The sequence below is a fragment of the Mastigoproctus giganteus genome, chromosome 12 (genome assembly GCF_048544385.1).
Source record: "Mastigoproctus giganteus isolate SK-2022 chromosome 12, ASM4854438v1, whole genome shotgun sequence".
NCBI lineage: Eukaryota > Metazoa > Arthropoda > Arachnida > Uropygi > Thelyphonidae > Mastigoproctus > Mastigoproctus giganteus.
In genome coordinates this window covers 114,833,440-114,851,563 of record NC_143586.1, presented here as the reverse complement: position 1 = coordinate 114,851,563, position 18,124 = coordinate 114,833,440, and the positions used below count along the sequence as shown (strand labels likewise).

The following is an 18,124-nucleotide window of genomic DNA, read 5'->3' as shown; positions in this document are numbered from 1 at the left end:
AAAAAAAAACTTTGGGAGGTGCACTATGGCCACAGAAGCCGATACGCCAACAACTACCAAAAAAAAAAATGACTTTGTGAATAAGCTTAGTAAATTACAGATTTCGTTTGCCAGCCTGCTGACTTTATTGTAAATTCCTAAGGCTAAAACATGTTTTCTTACAGCATTCAAAAGTCTGCTAGCTCCAAACAGAATTTATAAAGACAAAAGTTTCCAAGTTGGATTATCGAAAGCATTGAGTTAAATGTTAAACTACTTTAACTTAAATATAATTGTATTTGGAGAACCAATTCGTCATCCAATAATGTTATTTAGAAAACATGTTTTTTGAACCAAATTAAAACAAATCAGTTTTGCATGCACAAAAATTTTATACTGATTCTCAGCAGGTCTCCTGCTCCTGGGTTTTTCCACCCAGATCTGGGTTTTTTGATTGTCATCTGGGTTGATAGGTTTTTTTCACAGAAATATCTCATTATCTGGGTTTTTTCGGTAATTTTTAATTTTAAGTCAAAATTTATTTTTATTTCTTGTAAATACAATAAAATTTAATACATTTAATAACAGTTTACAATTTTCTTAATTTTATATTCTAAAAATACTGATCATAATTTGTAATATTTCAAGTGCTTGTACAAAATACTACAAATGTAAAAGGATTTCAAAGTTTTCACAGGGTTCTACACTATGAAATTACGCTTACATGTTCATACATGTAAGCATACATGTTCGTGTTACTAACATGTATGTACAGCCTATTGAGCAGGCGGAAGGCGGTCTTTACTGGCCAGTCTTTCGTGATCGTTTGTGGTATTATTGCATTATTTGGTGTGATTTTTACATTTATGCGTGTACTACATACAGTGATATAATAAATTTAAATTGTAGTGACTATTTCTATTTTATGTTAATGGATTAGTGATTTATTTTTTATTTTATAGAACATTTTAAATAAGATAATTGCTAATTAGCCATACCCACAAATTCCCCACAATGTCTGAAACTTGTTCCCCACAGAGAAAGATGAGTAAACAATGGTATACTCAAAATTTTAGAAATGAATGGTTAGAAGATCTGGAATTAAAGATTGGTTGAAAGAAGACAGTAATGAAAAAGGTGCGCCTTACTGTATTTGTTGTGAAATGAAATTAAAGAATGCCAATAAATCGATGTTACTAGTGCATAAAAATACAGTTTAAAAAAAAAGAAAAAAAAGTGCAGATATTGCTAAGACAAGTTCAACGTTAGACACGTTCTTCACAAAACGTAAACCTACGGAGAATGAAGAAGTAGCAAAGGCAGAGTTAACAATTGCTGCACTCATTTCTGAGCATAATATTCCATTTGCACAATGTGATCACCTTATAGAAGCATGTAAGAAAGCATTTCATGATAGCAATATTGCAAAACAAGTTCAGATGAAGGCGACTAAAGTCTCTTATCTTATACAAGATGGCATAGCCTATCATGAAAATATATACATTTCTAACATATGCAGAAACAACAAGTTTTCAATGATAATAGATGAAAGTACAGATTTATCTTTATCACAAGTTCTAGCTGTTGTTTGTTAGATATTTTGATATTCAAAAACTTGATGTTGTAGATGTGTTACTTGACACTGTTTGTGTCGAAAATGGTACTTCAAAAGGGCTTTATCAAGCTGTAAAAGATCTTTTCATAGAAAAAAACATTCAAATAAGTAATCTCGTTGGCTCTGGAAGTGATAATTGTGCCACTATGATGGGTACTAAGAGTGGGTTCCAGTCATTGCTAAAAAAGTATGTACCATCAGTATTTATAATGGCATGTGTTTGCCATTCTTTTACATTATGTGCTAGTCATTCAGTCAAGGTACTGCCATCATATCTAGAAATATTTATAAAAGATATCTCTTGTTATTTTTCCCGTAGTAGTAAAAGATTAAACGAGTTCAAAATGATTCAAGATGTTGTAGATACTGCTAAGCATAAAATCCTCAAATTAGCACAAACACGTTGGTTATCCCATGGCAATGTAATAAAAATTATTATTGAGCAGTAGGATGCACTAGTTCTTTATTTTCAGTCTCAATCAAAAATTGACAAAATCGATGGTGCAGGAAATATTCAGCATTAGCATTTGTAGAGGCATATGATGCAAGAAAGCAAGCTTATTCAGCATCAGCCAAAAAAAAAAAAAAAAAAAAAATAACCCCACTCCCATTTCACCCCTCTGTTCGTTCGAAATACCTGTCCAGTTGAGCTTTAAATTTGTTTAGGCTATCAACTTCTACAACAAGTGATGGAAGTCGGTTCCACCAACCAACCACCCGCTGGCCAAAGGCAAATTTCCGCACATCTATCCGACATCCGTCCTTCCTCAATTTGAATTTATGCCCTCTCAGGTGATTATTCTGAGCAAGATGAAGAATCCCATTGGCATTGAGCATGCTCAAACCATTCAAAGCCTTATACACCTCTATCAGATCACCTCGCCGGTGCCTAGTCTCCAGACTGTAATTTGCAAAACTTAAGCCTTTCTTCGTAAGAGCAACCCTTTGTTCCATTCACTAATCTTGTTGCCCTTCTCTGTACCCGTTCCAGCAGTTCTACATCCTTCTTGAAATGAGGCCTCCAGACCTGTATACAGTACTCAAGATGTGGCCTAACCATTGCCTTATACAAGGGAATAATCACCTCCTTATCCCTGCTAGAAAAATTCCTGTATATCATTGACAAGAAAACATGAGCTACTCTTGCAGCTCGTCTGCACTGCTCAGAGAACTTCATATCTGCCTGCACAATTACCCCCAGGCCCTTTTCATTCTCCACCACTGTCAGTGTAGTACTGCAGAGTTGATACGTTGCTCTGGGGTTACTGTTTCCCATATGTAGTACTTTACATTTGTCAATGTTAAACTTCATTTGCCACCTCTCAGCCCATCTGTTCAACCTTTCCAGATTCTGTTGCAGCAGCATAGCGTCAGTAGTGTCCTTAACGACCCTGCCAACCTTTGTATCATCTGCAAACTTGGACATTAAACTTGATATCCCATCATCAATATCATTCATAAACACCGAAAACAACAACGGACCCAACACTGAACCTTGAGGAACTCCACTAATAACATTAGTCCACGTTGAGCAGTGTCCATTGATTACCACTCTCTGTCTTCTGCCACTCAACCAACCCCTTATCCATAGCAGCAATTTGCCTCCAATGCCACACTGCTCCAATTTGTGCAGCAGTCTTCCATGTGCAACAGTATCAAAAGCCTTTCTAAGATCCAAATATATAATATCAAAGTTATTCCCTGCATCCAGTTCTTTTGTGACTACATCATAGTATCCAATCAAATTGGTCAGGCAAGACCTGCCCTTAACAAAACCATGCTGCGTCTGAGCTATAACTGAATTCTTGTCTAGATGATCCTGCAGTGCTTCTTTAACCAGTGCCTCCATTAATTTACCTGGAACAGAAGTTAAACTAACAGGTCTATAATTACTTGTGTCAGCCTTTGATCCTCCTTTGTGAATTGGGGTTACATTTGCACATCTCCAGTCTATGGGTACCTACCCTGAGTCCAAAGAAGCTCTCATAATTATGGCTAGGGGTTTGCATACTTCCTTTGCTGCCTCCTTTAATATAACTGGATAGATCCCATCCACCCCAGGTGCCTTTTTTATGTTTATCCTCAACAATCTCTCCTCCACTTTCCTCTCAGTTATTACAAAATCATCCAGCTCACTGCCAATGTTTACTTTACCTACATCATTCTCCTTCCTGAATAACTCCTCATGCGTGAATGTAGATGCAAAATACTCGTTTAGATTGTTAGCCACCTGAGCAGGATCCTCAACTGTTGAACCATCAATATCCAGTGGACCAATCTGATTCATCCCTTTCCTTCTCGAGTTCAAATATGTAAAGAAGTCTTTTCTGTTTTTCTTTGCATCCTTTGCCAAGGATTTTTCGTAGTCTGCCTTTGCCTGCCTAATCTCCTTTGTGACTTGGTTACAGACCAACTTATATCTATCATAGGCTTCCATGTCACCCATTAATTTGTATGTATCCCATGCATTTTTCTTCTCTGCCACATGTCTCATTAATTCATCTGACAACCATTTAGGCCTAAACCTTGAACAATATTTCTTAGTTGGTATGTAAAGCCTGGTAGCCTCCAAGATTAGTTCCTTGAATGCTTCCCATTTTGAGTTTGCTGTTGGTAACATCATCAGTTGGTCCCACTGTATAGAATTTAAATACTGTCTCAGACCATCATAGTCGCCTTTACGAAAACAAAAACCCTTCTCTTTACCTCTGATGGTAGTTACCTCCTTGAGTAAATCCCACTTCAACACACTGTGATCACTGCCACCTAGTGGTTCATTTATCTGCAGATTCTTAATGCATGAAGAATCACTATTGATAATCAGATCAAGAGTATTGCTCCCTCTTGTTGCCTCACGAACATGCTGATGTAGAAAACAATCATCCAATAAATCCACAAAAGCCTTGCTAGTGTGCGAGTGACCAACCCACAAATTCCAGTCAATATCTGGGAAATTAAAATCCCCCATTATAAGACTCTCTGATTTACTGGCCCACTCTATTTCCCTGTACAGTTATTTATTATACTCATCAGAGTCATTAGGCCTATAGCACACTCCTACTCTCAATTTTGATCTCCCAGTGCTTATGTCACACAAAACTGACTCGACACTGCACTGTCCCACAATGTTGACTGGCTTCACTTCCTTGGATTTTATGTGTTCCTTAACTAATAGCATAACCCCTCCTCCCTTCCTGTCCTGTCTATCCTTTCTGTACACATTGTACTCCCCAAATTCCAGTTCTGCATTCCTTATATCTGTGTGACACCACGTCTCTGATATCCCAACAATATCTGCCTTTGATGTTTTGAGCAATACCTCAAATTCATGAAATTTATTTACCAAACTCCTAGCATTGGTGTACACGCAGGTATACATGCACCTGTTTCTATTCTTAGCTACCCTAACACAACCCATGTGTTTACTTGTACCGCAATGACTACCAGCAGTCTCTGAAATATCCTGCATCTTGTTTTCCAGGCTTCTGCTCATTTCAATAGAAGCAGTGCAAGAATCACTTCCACCTCTGCCAGTGGCTACTGTTAATCTATTAGTTTTTGTTTCCCCCCAACTAGCAGTTTTCCGACCCACCTAACACTGCCTCGACAGCATCAGCAAAAATTCTTGCACCCTTTCTATTTAAGTGTATCCCATCCCTGTAGAAGCAATCTCTCCTGTTAACAAGTACAGTCCAGGCTGAAAAAAATTCTACTCCTTGAGCCTTGCACAATCCCTCCAGGGCCGAATTGATCGACAAGGCTCTCATCATATACTCCCTCCTATCGTGTCTGGGCAGAATTGCAGACACTTTCAAGTTCAACCCTAATTCACGGCTTTATTTCAACAGTGACCTGTACTTGCTAAGTAATTCCGCCGGTCTCCTACTCTTAATATCATTAGTGCCAACGTGTACAACTATATCACCTTTTGTGCCCTTAAAAGATGATATCCGCTCTACAACGTCATCAACCTTTGCCCCTGGCAAACATACCCTGGTCCTATTCCACCTATCCTTTTTACAAAGCATGTTCCCCGTTTCCCTGACAATAGAGTCACCAACAACTACTAGTTCCTGTGGGACCAGCGCATTCTGCCTAGGGGGCTGCCTCTGTGTTGCCTGATGACCAAGTGCAAGCTCTGGCGTTGATGTGGACAGCTGAGAGCTTGATGGGCCCCTCAATTTATTTCCTTCGAGGGCATCCACCCTGTCCTTCAAGCTCTCATAAAGGCCCATAACAACGCTGAGTTGTCGTCTGATTTCCTTGCACTCCTTACATCGTGCACACACAAAGACATCCCCCTTGGCAGTATCATGTCCCGTACCCGACTGCTCCGCAAACATCAAGCAAACAGTGCATTTTAAAAGACTGTGATTCAGAGGGCAACTGCCCCCCTCAGTTCTCCCCTGAACCACAGCACTCCCATTAGCTTGAGCCTTTTGCTTTGCTGCTCTGGTCAGAGTCATGATTCCGATTTAATTCAATAAAATTCAAAACAAAAATTAAATCCTTAAGTTATATCCCAAAACAGTTATGTTATATATATTTTTTTTCGGTATCTAGTGTTTTCTACGAGTTCCCTTTATACAACTTCCGTATCACGTGTACCACTATAGTTATGTATTAATTATTTGTTATGATTAAGTCGTTATATATATATATAGAGTTAAAAATACAATTTAATTGACAATAAAGTTTATCAAGATTAATAGATTTACTGACTAATTGACAATATTATATTATGCACTATACTACACTAAGCTTATGCTATCGTGTAAAAATGGCGGGAATTCACGAACAGTATTTCTACGGACTCGTAAGTATTGATTAGCTTCCAAATCTCGCTATCTCAATTTAGAATAAACTAAGGATCCTAACTAGGTCTATAATCTACTTATAGAAGATAATTTGATATAACAATTGGTTAATAAATCGACTAAATTTGGTTAAAAAAAAAAAAAAAAAAAAAAACCTCTCGTTCAATTTGTGACACGTGGATTTGATACCGTTACCGATACAAAGTAATATCTACAAAATCTCTGTCTAAGTTAAACTTTAAACTAAGTATCGTAACTAGGAATATAAAGCTACTCTAGAAAATAAGTTAATATGACAATTTAAACTAATAAAGCAGAAAATAAATCAGGAAAAACTTCTCTGTTTCAAGAGCTTTAAGGAGCAACGTCCGCACAGGCTAACCTCGCACTCAGACTCCATAGTATTTACAATACTATGATCACCAAAGGAACTAAGCATATGTTGTTGTTTTTAGGATATGTACTGGAGAAAATAAACTGCCTGAATATTGAATTTCAATCTGAGCATTTCAGATTGCACTTACTTCATTCAATGGTTTCAATTGAGTATAAAAATATTCTTAGTTTTTTCATAAAAGAAGAAGTCATTACTTCGTGCAAGCTGGTTGAAATTGATCCAAGCAATACAATAAATCATAAGCCTCTGAATAAAATATATTTGGGAGGCCATTGTATGGCCTTATTAAATTCAACACCACTTGGTGACAGTGAAAGCAGGTTTAAAAATGATTGCTTAAAATTTCTTGTTGAACTTTGTATGGAAATCAGAAAAAGATTTCCTCTAAATGATGATGGAATTATCGCCGTCAGTCTCAATGTTCTTGACCCAGCAGTGATACATGATCGTGCCAATTCGCCATCCTCCATTTTCCATTTAGCAATGCAGTTCCCTCACCTTGTTTCTGAAGACAAACTAGATCTTCTAGATGATGAATGGAGATCATTTCGTTTAAATCAAGATTTAAATTTCTCTTACAAAACCATCCCTGAGTTATGGTATCTGTTACGTAATGTAAAAGATGGCTTTAATAATTCTAAATATGAGATTTTATCTTACTTTATGACCAGTCTAGCTATTTTACCTCACTCTTCGGCAAGAGTAGAAAGAATCTTCTCCCAAGTAAACCATATAAAAACAAAAGCCACAAACTCCCTTAAACCAGAAACTGTGAAAAATCGACTAATGGCAAAACAGGTGATAAATAGATGTAATCAAAATTGCTGTACATGGAAACCTAAATCAGAATTGGTAAAAGAAGTCATACAAGGAACTTGTCATAAAAGATACGAAGAATGTTTGAAAAAAATGAAAGAACTTCAAAAAATAAATGTGGAGGGAACTGAATGGGATGAAAATTCTGATTACAATTAAATAAAAGATATTTTTGCATGGTAAGTTTTATCTTATTTGTGTTGCTATACTATATGATGAAAACTAGGTTTTTTTTGGGTTTATTTAAGTTGCAATCTAAGTTTTTTTAAAATTTGTGAGTGGGAGCCCTGATTCTCAGTATTGTTGTAGGTAAAGAAATAGATAATGTGCAAATCAGTTCTATCAGTTTTAGCATGAGATCCTAACACACACACTATTATGAAAGAAGAAAAAAATGATGTACAGTGGTCCTTGGTCAGGGAACTGACAATAGCACAAGAAAGTATGAAATATAACAAATTATCCAAAGCCATCTTGGCATTTTAATAATTCCTCATAGGAATTTAAGTCTCAGAGAATATTCAACCAGATGAAAAGGGGTATAAAAAAAAAATTCACTTTCTGGTGTATTTTAGAAATGCTCTTGACAGCCAAGTCTGAACAGCAGTACAATTGTTATAAACAAATTTTGACCCAGTATTTCTGAAGAGGTGCAAAGTCTCATGCAGTTTTTCCTTGAAACAATTATAATAGTAATGTCAAATGACAATCCCAGTAGAAATCCATAGAGAAAAATGATAGGTAAGCTGATGTTTAAAACATACTGTACTGATTAATACTGCTATGGCTGTAATTTAATCTAAAATATGTAGTTTGTTGATAAAATTTAAAGTTTAATGCAGTGTGGACCTTAGAAAAACCCTGCTTTTACTGAAAAATCTTTTTTTTCTTCCAAAAAAAAAAAATCCTTCTGCCAACAAATACTTAATCTTGTGCTTTTTAAAATCAAAATTTAGTAGATATAGCTTTAGGGACATTATTTATTTATTTTTCTCCTTAGAACTTTTGACAGTACAGTCTACTTACATATTAGCTTATGAGTATCAGTAATGGAAAATTTAAGAACAAGTTTTCTTATTAAATATTTCATAATGACCCTTGTGAACAACTTGTAGATGTGGGATAACAAGCTAATTGGTCTATAATTTCCAATTTCTGATTTATCTCCTTTCTTATGCAGCAAAACTATGATTGCATTATTCCACTGCTTAGGCGTCACACCTTTTCTAATGCACTTTGTGAAGAGCCTGACAGTTTTTGTGTTATATCTCTTCCTCCGACCCGCTGTACGTAGCCGAGTGGGCATGAGCGGGAGTGCAGTAGCACACGCTCTTTGAGTAGACCGGGGTTCAAGCCCCTGACTGCTGAATACGGTCGATCTGCCAACCCGCACTGGACCAGCAGGGCAGATTATGGTCCATTTCCCTCAGCATGAATTGTTGAGGAGGCTTCCATCCTGCAGTGGGTTGATAATGGCTGCACTTTACTTTTTTTTTTTTTTACTCCCAATTTTAACAACTCTACAGTAACTTCATCTTCCCCCGGGGCTTTCTTATTCTTCATTTTCTTCAATGCATGTTCTACCTCATCAGGAAGAATACTGGGTATGTCATATGTGTTGCTACTTTGCAATCCATCTTCCCCACTGCTGGCATCATTCCCCTGCTCCTTGTATAATTCTCTATAGTAGTCTTGTGCTATTTGAATTATGGCTTCTCTGCTGTTTATCAGTACACCATCGCTATTCTTCAGTTTCAGTATCATTTGTTTTTCTGTATTACTGCTCATGGCTGCTGATTTAAATCCTTTAAATCCTTTAAATCAGCAGCCATAATGCTTGTTCCCTTAATGCTTGTTCTACTTTTCTTGTGTTAAATCTTCTTATGTCCTCTCTCAGTCTCTTTCTAATGGCTTTGCATAACTCAGTATACTCAGTTTTCTCCCTGTCGGTGTTTTTCTTGTTCTTCATTTGTCGTCTTTGGTTCATCATGACAAGTGTTAATTGACTAATTTTTTCTTCTTTGGACTTCTTTTTCCCTATAGGTTTCTTGGGCTTTATCACTTTCAAAAAGTTGTAATATTCCTCATCGATATCTTGGTCCTCAGCAGTCTGCAGAAGCTCATACTTGTTCTTAAGTTCCAGTACATACTGCTTTTTCTCCTCTTCTGTTATCTCAAAGACCTTTGTATTATTTACTGGAGTCAGTTTTTTCCTTTCCTTTCCTACATCTATATCGTGTACATCTTACCATTCTGTGATCACTTCCAACATTTACCTTATTCAGGACGGTAGCATCATTCACAATATATCTTCTGTTAGTGAGGATGAAGTCGATTTCATTAGTAGTTAATCCATTTGGACTCTTCCATGTCCACTTTCTGTTCACCCTTTTCTTGAAAAAAGTGTTCATTACTGACAGTCCTTGAGATTCTGCAAATTCCACAAGTCTTTCACCTCTTATTTCTTTCACCAATTCCAAAATTTCCTATAGTTCCCCTTTCTGCGCTGTTTTGTCTTTTTCCAACCGTAGCATTGAAGTCTCCCATAATAATAGTTTAGTGGGTTTTCTGCTCATCAACAAGACTCTCAATTTTGGTCTACATTTCTTCAACCTCTTCATCATCATGGCCCGATGTTGGTGCATAAATCATTATAATCTTTAGCTTGTATCTCTTAGAAATCTTGAGTATTAGTCTTGACACTCTTGGTGATGTACTTTTGAATTCCAAAATGTTGTTTTTTAAATCTTTATGGACCAGAAACCCAACTCCACCTGCACTCCTTTCACTGTTTCCATTGGTGTACAGCAGATTTCCACTTGATAAACTTATAAGTGATTCATTTCTTCTTCTTGTTTCAGCCAAACCGATGATATTCCAATTCACATTTTCTAATTCCTTTTCCTGCTCTAATATCCTGTCTTCACATTGTTTTAGCCATATTCATCTATAAGTTAATTTTAATACAATAAGTCCCCACCTTATATAAGCCCAAGTTACTTAAATTTTTTTTTTAGGAATGTAAAATTTAAAACAGTAAAAAAAAAAAAAAAAATCAATCAATAACTCTTCTCTACTGTTACTTATTCTCAGTGGCGCTCACTACTAGAAAAGCAAAGCATTACTTATTTGAAATAGTGCAATACCTGATATCTCGTTGTGAAGATAGCCACAATAGGAGATATAATTAAAACAATGCCTTTACACTACATACTTAGTTTCATTTTATGGGTTAACTATGGTGTATCTACACTGATATTATATCAGTGTAGTTTTTTAATCTTTATGGACCAGAAACCCAACTCCACCTTCACTCCTTTGACTGTTTCCATTGGTGTACACTGATATATCAGTTTTCAAGTACAATAACATGCGTTCTTTCTTCCTTTTATGTTTTTTTTTCTTATGTGCCACTCCAGCTACTTCACAACTGTCCCCAGAAAAAGTTTTTAATTAAGCTAATTAAAAATATATAGCTAATTAATTGAAAAATACAGTATATAACTATTTTTCTTCTGAGGATATTATGTGGTTTTTGTAATTTTGGCATATCAGACATATAGTATCAATATTTTATTAGTTATTCCCGAGTTACGTAAAACTCAACTTACGCAAGAAGTCCTGCAACGTATCACTTACGTATGCCAGGGACTAACTGTATATATCAAAATTATCCAATTAACGCCAACCTAAATGATTTGAACTTTAGAGCTAACCACAATTAAAAAATTTGAATTTCCCTGTTACCTCACTCTATAACTATAACAATGGTAGCAAGATTCGAATTTTACATATATTCTACATATATTAAGTAGTAACTTACAAACTCTCTGGCTAAATTAAAAAATAAAATAATAAACATGACTAGGACTATAAAGCTACATATAGAGTACAATTTAATTTGACAATTAGGTTAATAAAGCAGGCAAAATCCTTCAAAAACTTATCCATTTCTTGGAGCTGAAAATTGACTAGCTCTTGGATACTCTCGTCCCTGAGTTTTTTTTTCAATTTTCAATAATTTTGTAATACATATGTATTGCAAAATTATGTTACTCAGAGACTAACTAGAATAATGTTAGAACTGCCCTGTACTTAAGAAATTAGGGAGGTTGGATCAGAATTGTAGTATGTTCAACATCCCTCCACAATGAGCAGGATAGAGAACCCCATAACGAGAAATAAGTGGTGTTGAACAAAAAAGATAACTGAAATTATTCTCAGGTTGGGAGAATAATTAGGAAATGTTAAGAGTTAACAGAGGAAACAGTTTCTTTCTTAATGCTAACAAAAAAATTGACTAAGCTACTAGGAAAACAACAGAAACTAGATGACTAACGCAGGTAGTTGTTCCTTCTTGTCAGCCATTTGCTCCATTTTATTATTTTCCTAGTCAGCTGAAAGAAACACATTAGTGTTTCTTTCAGCTTTTTTTTTTTTTTTTTTCAGTGTTTCTTTCAGCTGATTGCACTACATAGCTCTACAGGTTAAGCTGCTTAGCATGCCCAGCTTCTGTTCATTTGTGTTCTGTTCATTAGGCTTTTCTACATTGGATATCTAATTTTTTTTCTCTGTTAATTCTAGCCTTTCCTAATTATTCCTCCAATTCATAAATCGAATTATTTCAGTTACTTATTTTGTTGGTTTTAGATTTTAACAGAATTATCATTAGCATAGTTCTAGTGCCAGAGTATATCTATCTAATTCATGGTAGAGGATGGTCAGATGTCTTCAATTTCTGCTGTCTGTTCCTCTCCCACCCCTCCAGTTTTGTGAGTCTCAGCAGTCAGTTCCTGCATGGTTCTAGTTAGTTTATAAGCAGTATAATTTTACAGTATGTATATATTACTGTAATACAAAAATATATCTAATGAGTTATTATCATCACTATTTATTAACTGTCCCACAACTTCATTAACTTCAAGGATAGGAGGCAGCTGAACATTGAAACAACATCGCTCGGGTTAAGTATTTGTATTGTAATGGTTGTAGATTATATGACCATTACAGTGTAACAATTTCAATAACTTGCGGTATAATTGTGTTATTTGCTAATTCATTATTTTGGAAGAAGTATATGGCATAAGCATACCTTTCTAGCTGTAACATTTTGAAATATATGAGGGTTGTTCAATAAAAAATTATAATTTTTTATAAACAACCATACTGCTTGCTATTTCTAGCTGAGTTTTTGTGAATTTTAGACCAAAGTAAGCTGCATCACAGAGCAACCACACAGTTGACTCGTGTGAACTTGGTGGTCAGTCAAGTTTATGCTATTCATTTTTTGCCGAAATAACAATGAATGTGACATGCTAAAAACGGTATGCTGATCTCAAAACTTATTGTCTTGATAAAACTGAAGTATATGAAATGTTAAAAGAGGCTTATGGTGATCTGTGTTTCCATTATAGCACAGTTCGCAGGTGGTTTAGAATGGTAAACAGACTTCTCATGGAGGTTTGTCAGGAGCTGCAGTGGATGGTTACTGAAGATAATGAGGTTTTTTTCACAAGGTGATAATGGTGGATGAGACATGGCTTCATTATTTCAACCTAGAGAGTAAGCAACAAAGTTTTGTTTGGAGGTCAACATCATTGCCAACATCAAAAAAAGCAAATGTTGTGGCTTCTGCAGGAAAGGTTATGGTCATCTCTCTTTTTTTGGACATTCAAGGAATAATTTACCAGCATGTTGCCCCACATCATACGACTGTCATGGGACCTTACTACAGAACTGTACTGCGCACTTTGCAGGATCACATTCGTTACAGATGACCACAACTGCACACAGGTGGGTGAATACTGCATCAGGACAGTGCGAGACCCTCACGTTACTCATACTTTCGAGTACTTAGCCAGCATTTATTTAAAATGTGTTCCTCATCCGCCTTACAATCCTGACCTTGCACCCTGAGATGGTTTTTTTTTTGTTTTTTTTTTTTTCATACTTCTAAAATTAAAGAAGGAGCTGTGAAGAAAATGTTTCCAGTCATCAGAAGAAGTTGTAAAGGCATTGGAGGCAATTCTCAAACGAATGGCAGAAATCTTGGAGTAAGTGCATTTCATCAAATGGGAACTATTTTGGAAAGGACCATTAAAATATGGATGATTAATAAAGGTATGCTGTGAAAAAAAAATTATGATCATTCTTTATTGAACAGCTCTTATATATAGCCGACCGGGCTAGCCGAGTGGGTAAAGTACCTGCCCGGCAACCCAAAGGTCGCGGGTTCGATTCCCGCCTCGGGCTTGGATCAAAGTACTGCAAAAACCTTCGGAGGTGCAATATGGCCACAGAAGCCGATGCGCCAACAACTACCAAATCAATCAATCAGCTCTTATATAATTGGTATTTATATGTTAAATATGTTTGCTAATGCTGTTTTTTGCTAATTATTTCTGTTTAGTCTTCAAAAATGTTAAAGTGAAAATTTATATATATATATATATTTTTTTTTTATGTATGTAATAACTTTTGATAGACAACTGCTGTTGAAAGAGTGCAAACATGCCTCTCAATTTTAGAATATACAGAAGTTTTTGCCGAACTAGCTGCAAATAGATTGGGTGGCGAAATAATTCGCTGGGCAGTCATAGTTGTTGTACAGTTAATCAAGTAAGTACAGCACTTCTTTTATTTCATGTAAAATTAGGAAACTAAAACATTAATGCTCTTTAAGAGCTAAACAGTTTTTATCTGATTAGCACTTAAACATGATATTTTTGCTGTACAAGTTGGTGTTATTTTGTAATTTTGTGTAGCATAATCACAAAATAATATCAAATTGTATCGGTGCAACCCATAGTTTGGGAAGTGTAGTTTCCAGTGGAAGAAACCAATATAATCTGTTTAATCTGATTAATCATTATAATCTAGTTGTATTTTGCTTGCAAGAAACTAACATAATGCCTTCTGTTAGTACATCACTTGAACACAGCCATCGATAGAAAAAGCAACATGGTAACTTTGCTTCTGGAAGAGTTGCCATTTTGGTCAGTTTTCACATTACTTCCAGACCAATAATGCTACAAAATAAATATGGAAGCCAAAGTTCTCATATTTACACATTTGACACCTGCTATTGTCAATTTTATCTGCCTCCTTTCTGCATTATGGAAGGTCTCAATGAATCGATCCTCAGGGATCGATCCATTCAGATTTTTAAATATCGCCACTCAGGACCAAGAATATTTACAAGCATATCTGAAAGCTTGATTGTGAACAATGAATGTAATCTAGCCAAGCAAGAGAAAAACAGTACCTAACAACTTCTGCAGGTACCCCACAGCAAAATGTTGCAGTTTAACTCTGACACACATGCCCCCAGATGAAGTATATTAGAGCCTTTTTTTTTCTAATTTAAACAAAATATATACAAGTGAAATCAATGCCAATTATGAATTCCTCAATTATTGTGTTTCCAAATGATCTGTATTATTAATTATTTTGTTATTGAAGAAGTTTGGCCATAAAAAAGTATAACTCAAGCATTTTCTTAAAGCCCGCCATGCATATAAATTATCGCATGTTGAAAACCATGAATTTAAAATTATCTGCAAATCCCCCATCCAGTTACCAAAGCACTGCTATCACATTTGGTCCATGCATCTCCCAGCAGAAGCAATAGCTTGGTCTTGCAAGATATTGAATTTTACTTTCTTTAAAGTTTCACTTGCCAACAGTAAAGATTACACCCAAATGCAGGCATTTTTTTTTAAGTGAAAAAACATGCCTAAAGGCATGTCTAAAGCTTGACAAAGGGGGTTTTGTTTTAAAAACTTTTTAAAAAATATGCACTTTTAATGTAAAAAATGGATTATTCACAGTTGTGTTCATAATAGGTAGAAAATAAAGGGTGGCATCAAAAAGTGAAAATTTAAAAATTTTTTCATACTAATTTTAAGGTTATATATAATTATATAATATTATATAATATATTATTTATATATATATATAATTATAATGGCATACTTGATCCTCAGGTACATTTTCAGTTCAAAGAAAGGTATCCCATAGATTTTGCTCCATGTCAGAGCTTTAAGGGAGCCAGAGCTAATGTCAGATGCATTCAACAGGAAAGGGAAAAAAAAAAAAGAATTATGATTATTCTTAAAAGAATTAAGAAAAGAAAAATTAAAGAAAAAGAATTAAAATCTGATTGCTTAACACAATTGTGTATGTGATAAATTTTGGAAACAATTATCACATACACAATACTAAACTAAATGTGACACTGTTAAATACTAGATCACATGTGGCCTAACCAGTACCTTATCCTATTGCTAGTAAAAGAATAAGAGAAGTTTATCTCAATATGATATGTAGAACATTTCCATATAACTCTCTCCAGAAATTAAAATGAATTTCTGGAGAGTGTTATACAGAAGTGTTCTACGTATCATATTGAGGTAAACTTCTCTTATTCTTTTACAAATATTGAAATCAACATAGAATGTATTGAGCATCATAGCTCTGATTTATACTATCTTATCCTGTACAAGGCAATGGTTAGGCCACATCTGGTATCCTGCATACAGGTTTGGAAACCTGTATGAAGGATTTCACTTTAAGAAACCTGATTTTAGGAATGATAGAGATCTGTTGGAAAGGATTGTATGGGATCGTAAGAGGATATTCTTGTGAAGAAAGACTGGGGTGTGGGGGGGGTTCTCTAAATTGAAGCCCCTGGAAACTAGACATCTGTGTGGTGGCCTAATTGAAATGTGTAAGCCTTTAATAGGGTTAAGCAAACTAAATGCTGATGGCATCTTTACAATGTCTTAGATGAAACACATGAGGGAGCATAAATTTAAATTGGAAAAGGACAGCTGCAGAATAGATGCAGTGCAGAAATTTGTTGCCTCAGCCAAAGAGTAATCAATTGTTTGGATAGTTTGAATAAATTTAATCAAGGTTTGGAAAAATTATTGGAAGGAATGTGCAAATGATTTTTTTTTTTTTTTTTTTTGCTTGTACTACACAGGCCTTCCCTCCTTGCATTGTATTGCCATAACTAATACTTTCATTTATTGGATCAAGACGGTAAATGACTCTCATCATCCAGTACAATACCATTACTTTGCTTATTGGAAGCTTGAAAGTGTTGAAACTCATGTTTACCCATGGCAACAACCCACCCCCATTTCTTCCATCATTCAATATGAGTGGTGTCTTTTAAAGTTTGTGAGGACAGCTCGAAAACAGTTTTCGTTGGCTGGCTTCTATCTAGTCCACCAGATCAAATCTGTTGGTAACTCTCTAGGGTATTTCTGGATCACCTGGTGTATAACCATGCTACCCCTACCAGAGTAAGGGTAGAATGGTTATACACCAGGTCACAGCTAGTGACAGCAGGGAGTCTGAGTAGTGTGTATGTAAGAGGCATTGTTGAGTCCATGTTATTTTGATGAGCAGGGTATATTCTTACTGTGTGTATACCATATCCAAAAATTTCATCGATTTATACATTATGCTTTTACGTTATCTACCAAATGCCACCACTAATCACTTTGAGCTAAAGTCTTTGATTTCCTTTCTTTGAAACTAGACTTTATTCAGTCTAACTTTCTTAAGAGAAAGGTACATTTTCTGCTTTGTGGTTTTAATGTTCGCAACCCCAGCTGGCTTCAGTTTTCTGGTTACGTGGATCCAGCTAGTTGAGATGTTCAGGCTTTTACAGTTACTAATGACATCACAGAGTTTGTTCATTTACCTTCCAGATTATTCAGAAAATCCTAAACACGCATCTAAAGGTCCTGAGGTTGTCACAGATATGTCTCTCAGATATGCCAGACAAGCTGTACTTGCTACCTGGGAGTCTAAAATGCTGATGGAACTGATGGAACTGATATTTGGATGACACTCAAGTCAAGGAGACACAATTTTGGCAAAGTCCGGACGGTCTGTGACAGCCAAATCCTCTGCTTGCACCTTCACGATGGTAGGACTGTTAGTAACTGAGTATAACCTCCATGCACAAGTACATGGTGAGTGACCACCCAGGTGAAAACCAATGTAAGCAGGGGTCGAGGTGTGGTGCCCACCCCACATGGAGGCACGCGCCCCTCTATGTTACCAGGCAGTACTAGGTGGTAGATGACTCTCATCAACCGGTGCAATACCACCACTTTGCTTATTGGAGGCTTGAAGTGGTGGAACCCATGTTTAGTCCCTAGAGTTAAGTTCCGGTCAACCCTTCCCCATCTCTTCCATCATGCAGTATGATTGATGACTTTTGAGGTTATGATGAACATTGTGGCGAGATTCATTATTATTTACATTTCGAAGGTACAGCTCTAAAACGGTGTTCGCAGGCCGCCCGCTAGTTAGTACTCCTGACCGAACCTATTAGTAACTCTCTAGGAGGCTTCCGGATCAGCTAGTGTATAATCTTGCTACCTCTACTCTACCAGATAGTGACTGGAGGGAGTCCGAGTAATGTGTGTGCGGGGGTCACTGTCGAGGCCACGTTATGTCAAGGATCAAGGTATATTCTTA

At 36.0% G+C, this 18,124-nt stretch overlaps 1 protein-coding gene across 2 annotated transcripts in view; it reads left to right on the top strand.

The window, feature by feature from the left end:
• Pex16 (peroxisomal biogenesis factor 16) overlaps window positions 1-18,124 on the top strand; it is a 275,960-nt gene that overhangs the window by 63,044 nt on the left and 194,792 nt on the right. Inside the window, exon 2 of one of the 2 annotated variants that reach the window (XM_090386047.1) lies at window positions 14,152-14,242. In XM_090386047.1, coding sequence (XP_090242173.1) covers window positions 14,152-14,242 — 91 coding nt within the window. Of the gene's footprint in view, window positions 1-14,108; window positions 14,243-18,124 lie in introns of both variants that reach the window. The other variant, XM_090386046.1, reaches the window with a different exon arrangement.